General features: G+C 53.4%; 1 protein-coding gene across 1 annotated transcript in view; it reads right to left on the minus strand.

Annotated features, from left to right (window-relative positions):
- Positions 1-5: 5 nt before the first annotated feature.
- LOC308578194 (uncharacterized protein) overlaps positions 6-17563 on the minus strand; it is a gene marked incomplete at its 3' end in the record, with an annotated part of 111336 nt that continues 93778 nt past the window's right edge. The window contains exon 4 of the mRNA XM_081178451.1: positions 6-24. Within this exon, the coding sequence (XP_081034577.1) occupies positions 6-24 (19 nt within the window). The remainder of the gene's footprint in view (positions 25-17563) is intronic.

Raw genomic sequence — 17563 nt, forward strand, 5'->3', positions numbered from 1 at the left:
TTTTCCTATGGAATATGCTTCATCCTTTATGGTTAAACACTGAATTCTGTAGCTTCGCCGTGCGCCAGTACTCTAGGTTCTTGTGGTCCGTGCGGACCTGCACGGTGTGCTTGGCTCCAATGAGGAAGTGCCTCCACGCCTTGAAAGCCGCGTGGATGGCCAGCAACTCCCTGTCCCAGATGGTGTAGTTCTGTTCCGACTTGCTGAGCTTCCGGGAGTAGAAAGCGCAGGGCCTCCAGTTCCCCTGCGGGTCTTCCTGTAAAAGGACGGCCCCCACCGCTCTGTCAGATGCGTCAGTCTCAACCCTCATGGGCCTGCCGGGATTCACGTGTAGCAGCTGTTCTTCGGACGCGAAGAGACTCTTAAGTCTCCTGAAGGACTGCTCTGCCTGGTCCGTCCAGGTGAACTTCTTCTTCTTGGAGCTGAGAGTGTCCGTGATAGCTGCCGTCTCCCTGGCGAAACCCCTGATGAACTTGCGGTAAAAGTTGGCGAAGCCGACGAACCTCTGGACCTCCTTCCGATTTCGCGGGCTTTTCCAGTCCAACACCGCGCGGACCTTGGCGCTGTCCATGGCTAGTCCCCTGTCGGACAGCCTATAGCCCAGAAAATCCACCTCCGTCACGTCGAATTGGCACTTCTCCAGCTTGGCGTAAAGCCTGTGCTCCCGTAGCCTCTGCAGGACCTCCTTAACGTCGCTCTCGTGAGCCTCCGGCGATTCCGAGAAGATCAGAATTTCGTCGAGGAAACATACGCACTTCTTGTAGAGGAGTCCCGCTAGCACGTGGTGCATAAAAGCTTGGAAATAGTGGGAGCCATTCTGGAGACCAAACGGCATAACTCTGTATTCGTAGGTGCCCAACGGCGTGAACATGGCCGTCTTCCACTCATCACCCTCTCGCACGCGTATGAGATTGTAAGCTCCGCGGAGATCCAACTTGGTGAAGATCTTCCCTTTCCGCACCGTCGCGAGCAGGTCGTCAATCTTGGGCATGGGAAAGGCCGCGGGCTTTGTCTTCGAGTTTATGAATCTAAAGTCTACGATCAGCCTCTTTTGGGGCGTGTCCTTCTTCTTCACGAAAAACACAGGACTGCCCCCTACAGCCTTTGATTCTCGGATGAATCCCCGCTGCAGGTTGTGATCTATGAACTCCCTGAGCTCCTGCAGCTCATCCTCGGACATGGAATACAGCTTCACAGGCGGCAGCGTTGTCCCTGGCAAGAGGTCAATTGCGCAATCGTAGGGCCGGTGGGGTGGCAACTGGTCAGCCTCCTTTTCGCAGAAGACCTCCAAAAACCCCTTGTACTTGAGGGGTACTGCTTGCGCCATGCTGAGACTTAGCTGCTGCCCCTCCTCTTGGCCCTCCTCCTCCTGACCGGTCTGGATGCAATGCTGCGCGCAATAGGACGAGCCGAAAGTGAGCTGCCGCTGGTACCACGCCATGGTTGGGCTGTGCCTATCCAGCCAACTCATGCCTAACACTATAGGTGTGTCTGACAGGCGGGTGACGTTGAAACTGATGACTTCTCGGTGATTGCCAATCTGCATTACCATGGGTGGCGTCTGTTGTACCACCTGCCCACCCAGCAGCTTCCTGCCATCCACTGTGACCACGTTCAATGGCAGCGTGGCTGGTAGGAGCTCTATGCGATGCTGCTTGACGAAGTGCACCCCCACGAAGTCTGCGTTGCTCCCACTGTCAATTGTAATGGGGACTTCCAGGGTGCGTCCATTAGGTAGCTGGAGAGTTGCAGTGAGCTGCACCACTGGCTTGGGTGGCAGGGGGTTTGTATGCTGCAAAAGCGCTGGGGACTGTCCTACTGACTCGCCTGGCTGTGCCCCAGCATTTCTGCTTCCAGCCAGGCATTGTCATTTCCCTGAAATTGCTCTTCAGGTAGTGCTGCTGCAGTTACTGTTGCTAAGGCTGCAGTGTGCTTTTGGAGCCTCTGGGGACACTCTTTGGCCATGTGCATCGCACTGTCACAGATGTAACACTTCCTGTTCCCTCTAGGAGGCTTCGTCTTGACTGCTCCGGACGCTGGGGCTCCGGCAGCTGACTGAGCCTGTGCACCACCAAGTTCCATTGGTTCCTCCCCTGCCTGCAGCTGAGGTGAGGGACGCGTACGTCCTAGATCCCTGGGAAGGAAAGGAGGCGCTCTAGAGGGTGTGTGAAGCTGGCGACCCTCCTCATTGCGCCAAGGGCGTTCTTCGTGGCGCACTCCAATGGCGAGCGCCCGCTGCACAAGTTCTGCTAGGGTTTGAGGTCTGACCCCCCTTGCCAATTCATCTTTTACAGGGCCAGACAACCCCTCCCAAAACAAGTCTCTTACTGCCAGGGAATCTTTCTCCCATTTCAGTACATTCAGCAAGGCAAAAAACCTAGCATGATACTGACGTACTGTAGCCTTGCCTTGCCTTAAACCATGCAGCTCCTTGCGTGCTATATCCACATCCACGGTAGATTGGAAGCAAGCGTCCATGGCTTTGATAAATTCATCTGAGTCCCTTCGAGCAGGACAATCTTCGCGCCACAGATTGCGCAGCCAAGCCCTCGCTTCCCCATGCAAGTGGGACACAATGAACCCCACCTTCTCCTCCTCATCTTTAAAGTCGTCGCGAAGCAAATGCAACGCATATTCGACGTCTGCTCGAAAACTGGGGTACTGCTTCAGGTTCCCATCAAAGTGGGCTACCAAGTTGCCTCCCCTTCTGCCCAGTCCTACGCCTGCAGATCTGGACCCCGGGAATCCCACTTGGCATGCATGATCCCACCTGGCTTGCAGATCCTGGCATCGCTTTTCCGCCTCTTCCCCCTTCTTCTGGGAGACCACTACCGCAGTGGTAAGCTGGGAGACTGCGTTGCGTAGATCAGCTATCTGCTCCTCCATACTCATGGCCGCCAAACTTCGTGAGCTTCGCAAAAAATTTTTTGCGTACTTTTGGGAGGGGACTTACTGTCAGGGCTGCCTCAGGTCTCAGCTCACAAAAGACCAACGCCAAGCTCTTCTTATATACAAGGGTGTTTATTGCAGTTCATTATGGGTTCCACAACCGAGGCGTGCAGCCCCGCGTCTCTTAGCCTAGACGTTTGAAGTCCCCTCTGAATCGGTCCCACCCCTACACCAGTTTAATAAGCTAACGCTGCCCCACCTCTTTCTCTCTTTCCTTTTCCGCAGGGTCTTTCTGCCCGTCGGGGTTCCTCCCCTCCTGCTTTCTCCTGAAGCGGAGTCTCCAGACTGCTCCTGCCCCCTCCTGTGGGCTTTGGGTCCTGGCCCCTCCTCCTCCGGGCTCCCTGTTCTCCCGCACGCCTCCTCATTTGAACTTGGCGCGCGCGCCCAACTTCTGACCTTCCTTTTGACAGTTATGCTACTCCCCTCACTGCTTTCCTCCCCTTCCGGGAGAACGGCTTGCTCTGATCCCTCCCCTTTCTCTGTCGCCGGAGCTGCTCCCTCTGACACACTGGAACCTCCCCCTCCCTCGCTGCGCTCTGGTGGGGAGGCTGGCCCTGATTCCCAGCTGCCACTTTGGGGTCCCCTGCTGGCCCCCCGCTCCTGACACTTTCCCCCCGGGGCTCCCCTTGCCCTTACCACAGGCGCCCCTTTCTGGGAATCCTCTGATTCGCTGGAGAGACTCATGGAATCCCCTGCGTCATTGCTATCCTCTTCCTCGCTCTCCTGGGATTCCTCTCCATCGCTCTCCATTTCCTGCCTTCCCTGTGCCTCTGTCCCTGTACCCCTGACAGGTGTCATCTGCAAATTTGATCAGGATGCCCTTGAGTCCATCATCCAAGTCGTTGATAAAGATGTTGAATAAGACCGGGCCCAAGACAGAACCCTGTGGCACCCCACTAGTCACTCTTCTCCAGGATGAAGAGGAACCATTGATGAGCACCCTTTGGGTTCGGTCAGTCAGCCAGTTACAAATCCACTGAGTGGTAGCATAGTCAAGACCGCATTTTACCAGCTTCTTTACAAGAATATCATGGGGCACCTTGTCAAATGCCTTGCTGAAATCAAGGTAGGCTATATCCACTGAGTTCCCTTCATCTACCAGGCTTGTAATTCTGTCAAAAAACGAGATCAGGTTAGTCTGACATGACTTATTTTTCAGAAATCCATGCTGACTATTGGTGATCACAGCATTCCTTTCTAGGTGCTCACAGACTGTTTTCTTAATGATCTGCTCCAGAATCTTCCCTGGTATTGATGTCATCAGCTTCCTCCAGAATCTGGACGTGAACTGCCAGCCTCTGTCGGATAAAATCCTCAAAGGGGGGGGGATGCAACCTGAAAACATGCTCTACAAACAGCTTTGCTGTTTCTTCTGCAGTCACCGCATGCGAGCACGCAATAAAATGGCACATTTTGGTCATCAAGTCAACTACCACCATTACTGCCGTTCTCCCCCTAGCTTTGGGTAAATCCGTCATAAAATCAATTGCTACCACCTCCCATGGTCTCTCTGGTGTGGGTAAGGGCTCCAGTAACCCTGCAGGTGCTGTCCTCTCCCCCTTCGCTCTCTGGCAGCACTGGCACCCGCGTACATATTCCTTCACATCTTCCCTCACCCGTGGCCACCAAAACTGCCTGGTGACCAGTAGCATTGTCTTATGTTGGCCAAAATGTCCTGCCGTGGGGTTGTCATGCAGTTGTTTGAGTATTCTGCCCCTCAAATCCCCCTCAGGTATGTACAATGCACCCTTATAGTACAGTGCCCCGTCCTTTACTTCGAACCCCCCCCCCTGAGTTTCCCCAGTGATACCAATTTCCCGGATCTTGGTTTGTGCATCCTGATCATCCCTCGTCAGACCGGCCAGCTCTTGCGTCCCGACGAACACTCCCCCACACACCCATCTGTCCTCGGGAATGACATGTCGTGCTTCTGGTCCTCCCTCCCCTTCCTCGTATTCAGGCTTGCGAGAGAGGGCGTCTGCTCTGACATTTTCCTTCCCAGGCACGTACCTAATCTCAAAATTAAACTTGGAAAACTCTTGAGCCCCCCGCACCTGTCGTTGGTTGAGCACTCTTGCCGTTCTCCAATACTCCAGGTTCTTGTGGTCAGTACACACCTGGACTTTGTGCTGTGCGCCTATGAGAAAATGTCGCCACCGTCGAAAAGCCTCGTGAATTGCCAGCAGTTCTCGATCGTACACTGTGTAGTTTTGCTCTGACTTGTTCAGCTTCCTGGAAAAGAAGGCACACGGCTTCCACTGTTCCCCATTTTCCTGCTGGAGCAATATGCCCCCCACAGCTCTGTCTGGCGCGTCCGTCTCTAGCCTCATCGGCTTCTGCAGATCCACATGTAGGAGCTGCTCTTCCGACGCGAAAGCCCTCTTAAGCTTTTCAAAGGAACGCTGTGCCTCTTCTGTCCATTCGAACTTCTTCTTACTGCTGAGACAATCCGTTATGGGTGCCGTTAGATGGGCGAAGTTCTTGATGAACTTCCTGTAGAAATTTGCAAACCCCAAGAACCTCTGCACGTCCTTCCTGTTCTTGGGGGGCTTCCATTCTAGCACGGCCTGCACCTTGCCTGGGTCCATGGCCAAGCCCTTGTCTGACAACCTGTAGCCCAGGAACTCCACCTCTCGTGCATGGAATTGGCATTTCTCCAGTTTGACCCACAGCTGATGCTCCTGCAGCCTTTTCAGCACTTCCCTGACATCTTTCACATGCTGCTCCTCGTTCTCTGAGTAGATAAGTAAGTCGTCCAGGAAGGCCACACAATTCACAATTGGAGTCCGAAGGGCATAACTAAGTACTCAAAGGCTCCCAGAGGGGTGAACATGGTGGTTTTCCTTTCATCCCCCTCCCTCATCCTTATCAAGTTGTACGCCCCCCGAAGGTCCAGCTTGGTAAAAATCTTCCCCTTCCTTACCCTGGCCAAGATTTCATCAGTTCTGGGCATTGGGAAGGTCACTGCTTCCGACACCCTGTTCAACCCACGGTAGTCCACTACGAACCTGGGCTCATGGGAGTCTCGCTTGACCACAAAGAACACTGGACCACCCTCGATTCCCTTATGAACCCTCGCTTCAGGTTCTTGTCAATAAACTTCCGCAATTCCTGCATCTCCCTATCTGACATGGCGTACAGCTTGCCCACTGGCAGCTGAGCGTCTGGGAGCAAGTTGATCTGGCAGTCAAAGGGCTTGTGGGGGGGTAGCCGATCCGCCTCCTTCTCGCTGAAGACTTCTTCCAAGTCCGCATACTGAGGTGGTATCTTCCCTTTTCCCCCTACTGCCATCCCTGCCACCCTGGCTACTGCCATCCTCGAGGTTTCCCCTCCGTGGCAATGCTCTACGCAGTGGGCCGACCCAAAGGTGACTGTCCGCTGATGCCACCCTACTACTGGGTCGTGCAGTGCCAGCCAACTCATTCCCAGTATGATAGGTGGTCCTGCTAAGGTGGCTACGTGAAAGGCAATGGTCTCAGTGTGTCTGGAAACTGTCATTTTCATGGGCGGGGTCTGGTGGGTCACTTCCCCTCCCAAAAGTTCTCTCCCATCAATCGTGGTTACTTGTAGGGGATGTTCTAGAGGCACCACCTGTAGCTGGTGTTCTAGTGCAAAATCCTTGCTAAAGAAGTTGCAAGAGCTGCCTGAATCCAGCAGCGCCTTCACTTTGATGGGGTGTCCGTTTGGGAGTTCTAGCACCACCTCTATGACGATGGCTGCTCGGGGAGGGTCTGGTTTGGGCACTTCTACTGGTTGCTCGCCTGGCTGCTGTGCCCTCCTTCCTGCAGCCAAGCACGGCCGTTTCCCGGAGCCTCTTTTTTTTCCTCCTCACTCCCCACTGCCCCCACCATTCCTTGCCACGCCTTCTTCTGAGGGCATACTCTGGTAAAATGTCCCGGCTGCTGGCATAGGAAACACCTCTTACTGGTTTTCCCCTCCTTCTTACGCACCTCGCTGGAGTTTGAAAACCCGCACGCGCGCGCTCCTCCAATCTCCATTGGCTCCTCGGGTGGCACAGTAGACACTGGTATGTCTGGAATGCGGTTGTCATGCCAACGCTCTGCTCTCCCTTCCCGCCTTTCCAGCGTGCGCGTCTGTCAGGGGCTCAGGGACAGAGGCACAGGGGAGAGAGGAGATGGAGAGCGAAGGGGAAGAATCTGAGGGCAGCATAGGGGAGTATGACAGTGACCCGAGAGATTCCATGAGCTTCTCCAGCGAATCAGAAGATGCCCAGAAGGAGGCGCCGATGGTCAGGGTGAGGGAGGTCCCAGGGGGGACACACCAGAGACAGGGGGCCAGCGGGGACTCCCAAAGCAGCAGCTGGAGATCAGGACCAGCTTCCCCACCAGAGCAGAGTGGGGGGGAAGAGTCACAGGTGTCAGGTCCAGCTAGCCCCCCCCCCCCGAAGGGGGAAGCAGTGACAGGAGCAGTGAAACGGTCAGGAGGAAGGTTGCCGGCTGGGCGCGCGCGCCAAATTCAAATGTACAGGCGCGCGGGACAGCAGAAAGCCCAGATCGGGAACCAGGTCCTAAAGCCCGCCGGAGGCAGGGGGAAGACTCAGGGGATTCAGCGTCAGAAGAGTCTAGGAAGGGAGAAAACCCAGCTGACAGGCGGAGCCAGCGGAGGAAAGAGCAAAGGAAGAGGTGGAGCAAGGCTAGGGTCTTAAACTGGTGTATGGGGGGAGGAGACTCAGATGGAGCTTCAGCGGTCTAGAGTCTCAGACGTAGAGCTGCACGCTGCTGATGTGAAAGGGAAACTGAACTTCAATAAAGACTTTTGTATATAACAACGGACTGGCGTTGGTCCTTTGTGAGCTGGGACCTCGGGCAGCTCTGACAGCGTCTCTTGTCGGACTCCTACAGCGAGTGCCAACTTGGTCAGCTGGTCCATCGATTCCGGGTGGGGTGAGCGGGAAAGTTCGTCTCTCACCCAAGGGGATAAGCCCTCCTCAAATAACATTTGTACTGGTTCCGAACTCAGGTCCCACCCAAGTTTATGGATCAGCATAGCAAATCTCAACCAGTACTCTCTCACTGACTGGTTTCCTTGTTTGCACCCCATCAGTTCTTTGCGCGTCACGCTCAGTTCAACATCGCTCGAGAACATGTGATCCATCGCGCTAAAAAACTTTCTCAGGTCCCTCAAGGCCGCGTTCTCCGCTGCCATTAAGGGTCGAACCCAATCTCTGGCCCGCCCCTCCAGGTGCCCCACCACGAAAGCGACTCTTCCCCCATCGTGGGCAAAGTCATCGTACTACAGCTCCAGCGCATACTGCACTTCTGTCTTAAAAACGTTATAATCTCTGGGGTTGCCCCCAAACTTCTGCACAAGTCCCGGTACCTTTCTTGCGATGGGGGTAATCTTCCCCTGGGCATCATGTGTCCTCCTTTCATCCAGCCGCGCCGCTAGTAGAGCCAGTTGCTGCTCCAAGTCTCAGTTTCTCTCCTCCAGACTCTGTCCGCCTTTGGCCCCCTCTCCTGCGCCGGCTCCTCCGGTTTGACTCATGATTGTATCCCGGACCTCTTGCACACAAGCAACGTAAGGGACTCACGGATTGCTGTCACGGGAATTGGGGTTGCTTGTGTGTAAACCTCTAGCTGTTCCAAACTGCTTAGTGTCGGTTGTGTCTTTCCCTGACTGAGCAGCCTTGGCGCTGCTGCTCAGTTGCTAGCAGAATCCGTGAGTGGGCGTCTCCTAAATTTCCTCCAGCATAAGAATTCCTTAACGGACAACATTCGCCTCGCCTCTCTGCGCGGAAGCCTTCTGCGCAGAGTGGGCGTGCCGAGTGGTGGTCCTCCACCCTCCCCACTGACTTCACTGGAAGAGTCTCGGAGCCTCGCCTCCGAGCTGCTCTCCGCCTCTCCCTTCTTCCTGGTGTCCCCTGGACTTCCTTCCCCAAATGACGTTCTCTCTCTTCCCTTACTAGTCCCCTCTCCTGCAGAATCTGGGAGCCTCGCCTCTCCACTATGCTCTGATGTCAGTTCCCTGACACACACACTTTGCGATTTCTGTGTCAATGTGCATTAACAGCAAAGAACACGACTTGAAGTAAGCGAAATCCAAGATTCTTCTCTCTATGTAGCTGGAACCCAAAACAACCTGTTTGGCTTTGTTTGGGGTTATTACACTTCGCTTTGCTATTTGTGGGTGAATGCACACCGAAAGGGCAATCGAAGCTTATTCGTCCTTTTTCTATTGAGATGGAACCAAAACACCTATGCTTGATTTGGGCTGATAACAAATATGTCATCTGCGATTTTTGGTTGAATGTGCATTCTAACCCCCAAAACACCAATTTGAAATAAGCCCAATCAGAGCTTTATCATCTTCTTTTTATGTAGATGGAACCCAAAACACCTTTTTGCTTTCGTTTGGGGTGACTCTAGCGCACACCCAAATAACACCATGCGAATTGAAAAAAGCCCAATCAAAGCTTATTCGTCTTCTTACTAGGCATATGGAAGCGAAAAGATGGTGTTGTGTTCTTTTGGTCTCATTGCACACTGTCAGTGGCTCAGGAACAGAGGTACAGGGGAGAGAGGAAATGGAGAGCGAAGGGGAAGAATCTGAGGGCAGCGTAGGGGAGTATGACAGCGACCCGAGAGATTCATAGAATCATAGAGTTGGAAGAGACCACAAGGGCCATCGAGTCCAACCCCCTGCCAAGCAGGAAACACCATCAGAGCACTCCTGACATATGGTTGTCAAGCCTCTGCTTAAAGACCTCCAAAGTAGGAGACTCCACCACACTCCTTGGCAGCAAATTCCACTGTCGAACAGCTCTTACTGTCAGGAAGTTCTTCCTAATGTTTAGGTGGAATCTTCTTTCTTGTAGTTTGGATCCATTGTAGTTTGGCTCCGTGTCTGCTTCTCTGGAGCAGCAGAAAACAACCTTTCTCCCTCCTCTATGTGACATCCTTTTATATATTTTAACATGGCTATCATATCACCCCTTAACCTCCTCTTCTCCAGGCTAAACATGCCCAACTCCCTTAGCCGTTCCTCATAAGGCATCGTTTCCAGGCCTTTGACCATTTTGGTTGCCCTCCTCTGGACACGTTCCAGTTTTTCAGTGTCCTTCTTGAATTGTGGTGCCTAGAACTGGACACAGTACTCCAGGTGAGGTCTGACTAGAGCAGAATACAGTGGCACTATTACTTCCCTTGATCTAGATGCTATACTCCTATTGATGCAGCCCAGAATTGCATTGGCTTTTTTAGCTGCCGCGTCACACTGTTGGCTCATGTCAAGTTTGTGGTCAACCAAGACTCCTAGATCCTTTTCACATGTACTGCTCTCAAGCCAGGTGTCACCCATCTTGTATTTGTGCCTCTCATTTTTTTTTGCCCAAGTGCAATACTTTATATTTCTCCCTGTTAAAATTCATCTTGTTTGTTTTGGCCCAGTTCTCTAATCTGTCAAGGTCATTTTGAAGTGTGATCCTGTCCTCTGGGGTGTTAGCCACCCCTCCCAGTTTGGTGTCATCTGCAAATTTGATCAGGATGCCCTTGAGTCCATAATCCAAGTCGTTGATAAAAATGTTGAATAAGACCGGGCCCAAGACAGAACCCTGTGGTACCCCACTAGTCACTCTTCTCCAGGATGAAGAGGAACCATTGATGAGCACTCTTTGGGTTCGGTCAGTCATATTCCATGAGCTTCTCCAGCGAATCAGAAGATTCCCAGAAGGAGGCGCCGATGGCCAGGGCAAGGGGGGTCCCAGGGGGAACACACCAGAAACAAGGGGCCAGCGGGGACTCCCAAAGCAGCAGCGGGAGATCAGGACCAGCTTCCCCACCAGAGCGTAGTGGGGGGAAGAGTCCCAGGTGTCAGGACCAGCGTCTCCCCCAGCAGGGAGAGAAGATGAGTCAGGGCTGACCATGCCTCTATCGGAGAGTGGTGGAACGGAGGGGAGGTCAGGTCCAGCTAGCCTCCCAGAAGGGGGAAGCAGTGACAGGTGGGAACGTTTGGGCAAAGAGGGGCTGCCAGGACCCAAGCCGGAGGGAGTTGGCCTCGGGAAGAGGGGGGGCAGCATCGTAGCCCACTTCGACGGGGACCTGCAGCAGTATCCTAACTTCAGGGCAGACATAGTTTTCACACTCAATTTGCTTCGGAAAGACTTTAGAGATGAGGAGGAAAAAGTAGGGTTCATAATCACTCATCTGCATGGGGAAGCTAAATCGTGGCTGCGCAATTTATGGCGTGAAAATGATCCCGCCCTCCAGGATTCAAACGCATTTATCAAAGCTATGGACGCTTGTCTTAAATCAACGGTAGATGTGGATGTGGCCAGGAGGGAAATGCACGGGCTGACGCAGGGCAAAGCCACGGTGAGACAATATCACTCCCGCTTTTTTGTGTTAGTAAATGTGCTGGGCTGGGAGAAGGACTCAGCTGACGTGAGGGATCTGTTCTGGGAGGGGCTAAATGGAGCCGTGAAAGATGAGCTGGCGAGGGGAGAGAGACCTACCAATACCACAGAAGTCGTCCAGAGGGCGCTGGCGATAGGGGTGCGCCTGGAAGAACGCCCTTGGAGCAGGGATGACAGACGGATGGCACGCACGCCAGCCAAACAACTCCCTTCCTTCCCAGAGAGCCAGGGCGCGCGCAATCCACGCCTCCACTGGGGGGGGGGGGAGAAGAGCCGATGGAGATAGGTGATGCCAGGGCTCAGACAGCGACCAGAGCCCAAACACCGGGAGCAGTCAAGACGAAGGCTCCTAGAGGGAGCAGGAAGTGTTATATCTGCAACAGTGCACTGCACATGACCAAAGAGTGTCCCCAGAGGATCCAGAAGCACACTGCAGCCTTAGCAACAGTACGGGGAGCAGTTCAGCAGGGGGAACAGCTGCAGGGAAACGACGAAGCCTGGCTGGAGGCAGAGGCACTGGGACCCAGCCAGGCGAGTCAGTGAAGCAGTCCCCAGAGATTTTGCAGCCCACAGACCCCCTCCCACCCAAACCAGTGGTGCAACTCACCGCATCACTCCAGCTGCCAAATGGAATCACCCTGGAAGTCCCTATTACCATTGACTCTGGTAGTAATGCAGACTTTATAGGAGTGGACTTCATCAGGCTACATTGCATAGCGCTCCTACCAGCCACGATGCCCCTAAACGTCGTCACGGTCGATGGCAGGAAGCTGCTGGGTGGACAGGTGGTGCAGCAAACACCGCCTCTGGTAATGCAAATTGGAAATCACCGCGAAGTCATCAGCTTCAATGTCACCCACCTGTCGGACACGCCCATAGTGTTGGGCATGAGTTGGCTGGATAGACACAGCCCGGCATTAGCATGGTACCAGCGGAACTTAACCTTCTGCTCCTCCTACTGCGCAGAACACTGCATCCGAACCAGCCAGGAAGAGGAGGGACAAGGGGATGAACCACAGCTACACCTAGGCATGGTGCAGGCGGTACCCAACAAGTACAAGGCGTTTTTGGAGGTCTTCTGCGAGAAGGAAGCGGACAAGCTGCCTCCCCACCGGCCCTACGACTGCGCGATTGACCTCCTACCGGGGGCGACGCTGCCGACTGGAAAACTGTATTCCATGTCTGAAGACGTACTGCCGGTCACCAAGATGGCGCACTTCATTCCTTGCGCGAAGGTGGCCACAGGGAAACAGACTGCGAAACTGTTCATAGACCACGAGTTCAAAGTTCACGGCTTACCACGGTCCATCCTGTCCTACCGGGGTCGCCAATTCGTCTCGAGCTTCTGGAAGAAGCTGCTGGGCATCCTGAACGTCAAGATCAACTTAGCGTCGGCACGACACCCGCAGACCAATGGGCAGGCGGAGAGGGTCAACGCCATCATGCAGCAGTACCTGCGATGCTACGCGAATCAACAGCCCTCGACCTGGGTGGACTACCTACCGCTGGTCGAGTTTGCCTACAACAACACGAAGCACGGGTCTACAGGGGTGACACCGTTCTTCGCCAACAATGGGCGGCATCCCAGAACCTTCCCGGGGTTAGAGACGAAGGGGGAGGGGGAGCCACGGGGTGCAGAGCACTTGGCAGCAGAGTTGCAGGAGATCCACGACCAACTCCGAAGGCACTTAGAACTAGCAAAACACGCCTACAAAATGCAGGCAGACAGGCACAGGAGAGTCGGGGAAGACATCCAGGTGGGGGACTGGGTCTGGTTAGCGGCCCAGGCAGTGCCGGCCAGAACGTTAACTAAGAAGAAGCTCAGACACAAGCAGCTAGGGCCTTACCAAGTCGAGGCACAAATCAACCCAGTGGCCTTCCGGTTAACACTCCCGGAGGGCTCCAGAATGCACCCGGTATTTCATAGGTCAGTGCTCACACCCTACAAAGAACCCCACAGGTTTCAGGCGCCAGGGACCGCACCACATCCACTCAGAAAATCACCAACGGGGGAGGAGTCCACGAGGGCGGCGCCACTCAACAAGGTCACGGAGATTTTAGACTCGAGATGGGGGGAAGAGGGAGTTGAATATCTCCTCGCCAGGGAAGGTACCCCGGCCAGCGCCAACAGGTGGGTACCGGACTATGCCTTGGAGGAGCACTACCTCAAAGACGACTTCCATGCACTCTTCCCACACAGACCTATGCCGGCAGATTATTTCGACGACTGGCTTTTCACACCCACACTTTCAGCCAGCACGTTCCAGGGGTTCTCATCAGCTGAGGAAACGGCGCCAGACACAAGCTCCCCGGAGGGATGACTCTCGGGGTCTGCCACGGACCGCTCTTATTGGTGGGACAATCAACCGGAGGTGGGGTGGAGCAGGGAATTGCTAAGGGGGCCCTGGCACGCAGCATCACCCGAGGTAACAGGGGGAGAGACGGACATGGACGTGTTGGAGGAGGACCTTGGGTTCGAACACGAATGCAGAGAGATGGAAGCAGAGGAGATCGACGTTGACGAGCCCATTACGGGCTGGCCAGATCCAGCTGGCTGGCTACACACCAGGGGGAAGGAACGGTATCCCGCACTCACCCCCACAGCACTGGAGCACCCGGAACCCGCACCCGAAGGGGAGGAGGGGGGAAGGGGGGCTTCGAGGGGGGGATGGATGTCAGGGGCTCAGGAACAGAGGTACAGGGGAGAGAGGAAATGGAGAGCGAAGGGGAAGAATCTGAGGGCAGCGTAGGGGAGTATGACAGCGACCCGAGAGATTCCATGAGCTTCTCCAGCGAATCAGAAGATTCCCAGAAGGAGGCGCCGATGGTCAGGGCAAGGGGGGGTCCCAGGGGGAACACACCAGAAACAAGGGGCCAGCGGGGACTCCCAAAGCAGCAGCGGGAGATCAGGACCAGCTTCCCCACCAGAGCGTAGTGGGGGGGAAGAGTCCCAGGTGTCAGGACCAGCGTCTCCTCCAGCAGGGATAGAAGATGAGTCAGGGCTGACCATGCCTCTATCGGAGAGTGGGGGAACGGAGGGGAGGTCAGGTCCAGCTAGCCTCCCAGAAGGGGGAAGCAGTGACAGGAGCAGTGTAACGGTCAGGAGGAAGGTTGCCGGCTGTGCGCGCGCGCCAAGTTCGAATGTACAGGCGCGGGGGACAGCAGAAAACCCGGATTGGGAGGCAGGTCCTAAAGCCCGCCGGAGGCAGGGGGAAGACTCAGGGGACTCAGCGTCAGATGAGTCTAGGAAGGGCGAGACCCCAGCTGACAGGCGGAGCCAGAGGAGGAAAGAGCAAAGGAAGAGGTGGAGCAAGGCTAGAGTCTTAAACTGGTGTCTGGGGGGAGGAGATTCAGACGGGGCTTCGACGGTCTAGAGTTTCAGACGTAGAGCTGCGCGCTACGGTTGTGAAGATGAAACTGAACTTCAATAAAGACTTTTGTATATAACAACGGACTGGTGTTGGTCCTTTGTGAGCTGGGACCTCGGGCAGCTCTGACACACACACTTTACGATTTCTGTGTCAATGTGCATTAACAGCAAAGAACACGACATGAAGTAAGCGCAAAGCCATTTCCGAGCTAGAGAGGAGAGGGGGTTGCGGGCTAACCCCTCCCACACACTCCACTCGCAGGTGCTTGCCTTTTGCCCCCGCGAGAACAGGGGAATCCCCGGGCGTGCCGGCAACTTTTAGCAGCGTCTTCACAGGCATTAGGGTGATTTATGCAAGGTGCCTGGCGCTCCAGGGCACTTTAATCCGGAAATCTAATTAATCAACAGATCTATTTAAACTAAAGCCCTGGATAAAACAAATTTAATTGAAGGTCACGTATAAATGAAAATATAATTAATTAACAGATCTATTAAGTGCCTGCCTTCGATCAGACAAAATTTAATTGAAGTGCTTTATTGGGCAGTTTAATTGACAAGTGATCTCATCTCTTTACCCCTTTAAATAATATTCTAATTTAACGCAGAGGCGATTTATGGGGTTTAGTAAAGGGTGAATTCAAATTATCTCATTCTGCTCGCGGGCTCTGCCTAGGCATTAAGTTTCATAATTTAGTATAGTCAATTCATAGTTGTTATAGATAAATAATAAATAGAGAAATAAACAATTATTTTCTTTGGTTCCTACCTGTGTAACTGGATTGCATTGTTTTGAGTATTGCCCATTGAAATGGGTTTGGTGATTCTGGCTCCCGCCTTTTGAGGAAAGGCTGCCCTGTTTTGTTTATTGCGTAGTGAGAGGTTAAATTCAAATAACACTGTGTTCATTTTAGAGCTAATTATATAGCCATTATTTTCATATAGACCAAATTAGGGCACACCGAGCCTTACTGAAATTAGGTTAGACCTAAGTCAGTGTGGTTAATACTGACTGAGACAGCGTGGTTAATACTGAACTAGGTTTAGCCAACCTCTTCAAGTTTAGTTAATAGCTAGGCCAGTGTTGATAATACTGAACTGGGTGCAATTAGCAATCCCATAATCAAGTGCAAGCTAGACAGCGTTGACAATACTGAGCTAGGTAATTCTTGGCAGTGTTGCTGATCACGGACAGTGGATTGCGATTGCATTTAAGTCAGCGCAGGTGATACTGAACGGGTAAGGGGGTACACGGACCTCCTAGGTAGGCAATTTTAAATTGCTAGGCGAATAACTTAGTGGTTCCAGTTCACGATTCAGTTTGAAATGGCTTCCGGTGGAGACCAGCAGGCATCCACTTCCGCCAATCAGCTGGCACCCCCCGCAGGCAATGGGGGCGCTCAAGTGCCGGCCATGCCTTGCGACCCTCAAGCCTTCGCCCAATTTTTCATGGCGTTTGAAACATTTTACAGACAGTGTAGGCCTAGGGGGGCTTTGGCGCTTCCAGCCCCGGAACTGTCACAGGAGGTGATACCCGACACTCCTTCTAGCTACCAAGTTCAACAGGACATCCCCGTCATTGCAGGGGGCAGCAACCAGTCAGAAACGGCGAATACAGGTCGCCCAAATACCCGTGCACAGGCAGCCATGGCTAAGAAAACAAACCAAAGCATAGGCAAAGGAAGGGCGCCGGCTAAGGGTCCCGGCAAGGGGAAGGCCACCGCCAAGGGTGCCAGCGGTAACGCCGTCTCACAAATTGTAGACATTCCTAGTGTGTTTCAGGAACAGCAGCCCCAGCACAGCTCTACCGAGGACAGCGCGGGTTCCGCCCTGGAGGATGAGCACATTGAACCTCCCACCCCTCAGCCAGCGGCAAGTGCGACCCCAGCCAACGTTGAGGTCCAAGGTGGGAAGAGGAAGTCCAAGAGGAAGCACACGTCCTCTAAGAAGAAGAGAAGTAAGCAGTCAGAGACCGAGGATGAGTCAGGTACGCCATCCTCTGATTCGGATAGCGAGGGCCCCATGGATAGCTACTGGGGCTTGGGGGAAGATAATCCCACTTTGGGCGCATGAAAGGAGGGCCAATTCCCATCGTAAGACCTTCAATGGTGTACTGGCATGGAAGGATGGGGCATTGGTGGAGGATGTAAAAGTTGCTACCAATCAATCCACTGATTTTATATTGGGGAACCATTTGTCCCAGAAGAAGAGGAATAAGATCCTCAATGGGGATTACGTGGACATGTTTACCCTTCTCCCTCCAACCAAATTGACAGGAAAACTAACTAATGTAGGGGAGGGAGACAGTGCTCCTGAAGGTAGGAGTCTATCAATTGATGAAGATGATCATCCAAATGTCATAGACCAAATGGAGCAAACAGCACGCAGACCTAGTGGTGGGAGGAAAAAATCCTTAAATAAGAGACACGGGGGAATGATTAATGGACTTCAATGTCTGTACACTAATGCGCAAAGCATGGGAAATAAACAAGATGAGCTTGAGCTCTTGGTACAGCAAACTACATATGACATAATAGGCATCACTGAAACCTGGTGGGATAAGTCCCACGATTGGAATGTAAAAATGGGGGGATACAATCTATTTCAGAGAAACAGACCAAACAAGAAAGGAGGAGGAGTGGCGTTATATGTCAGGGATGTGTATACCTGTGAAGAGATCCAAGATTTAGAACCTCAAAGCCAAAGTGAGAGCATTTGGGTCAAAATTAAGGGAGAGAAGAATAACAGAGATCTCATTGTGGGAGTTTACTATAGATCCCCAAGCCAAACGGAGGACATAGATGATGCCTTCCTGGAACAGATGGCCAAGCATGCAAAAGGAAGGGAGATAGTAGTAATGGGGGACTTCAATTACC

This window comes from Podarcis bocagei, assembly GCF_964188305.1.
Source record: "Podarcis bocagei genome assembly, chromosome: W".
Taxonomy (NCBI): Eukaryota; Metazoa; Chordata; class Lepidosauria; order Squamata; family Lacertidae; genus Podarcis; species Podarcis bocagei.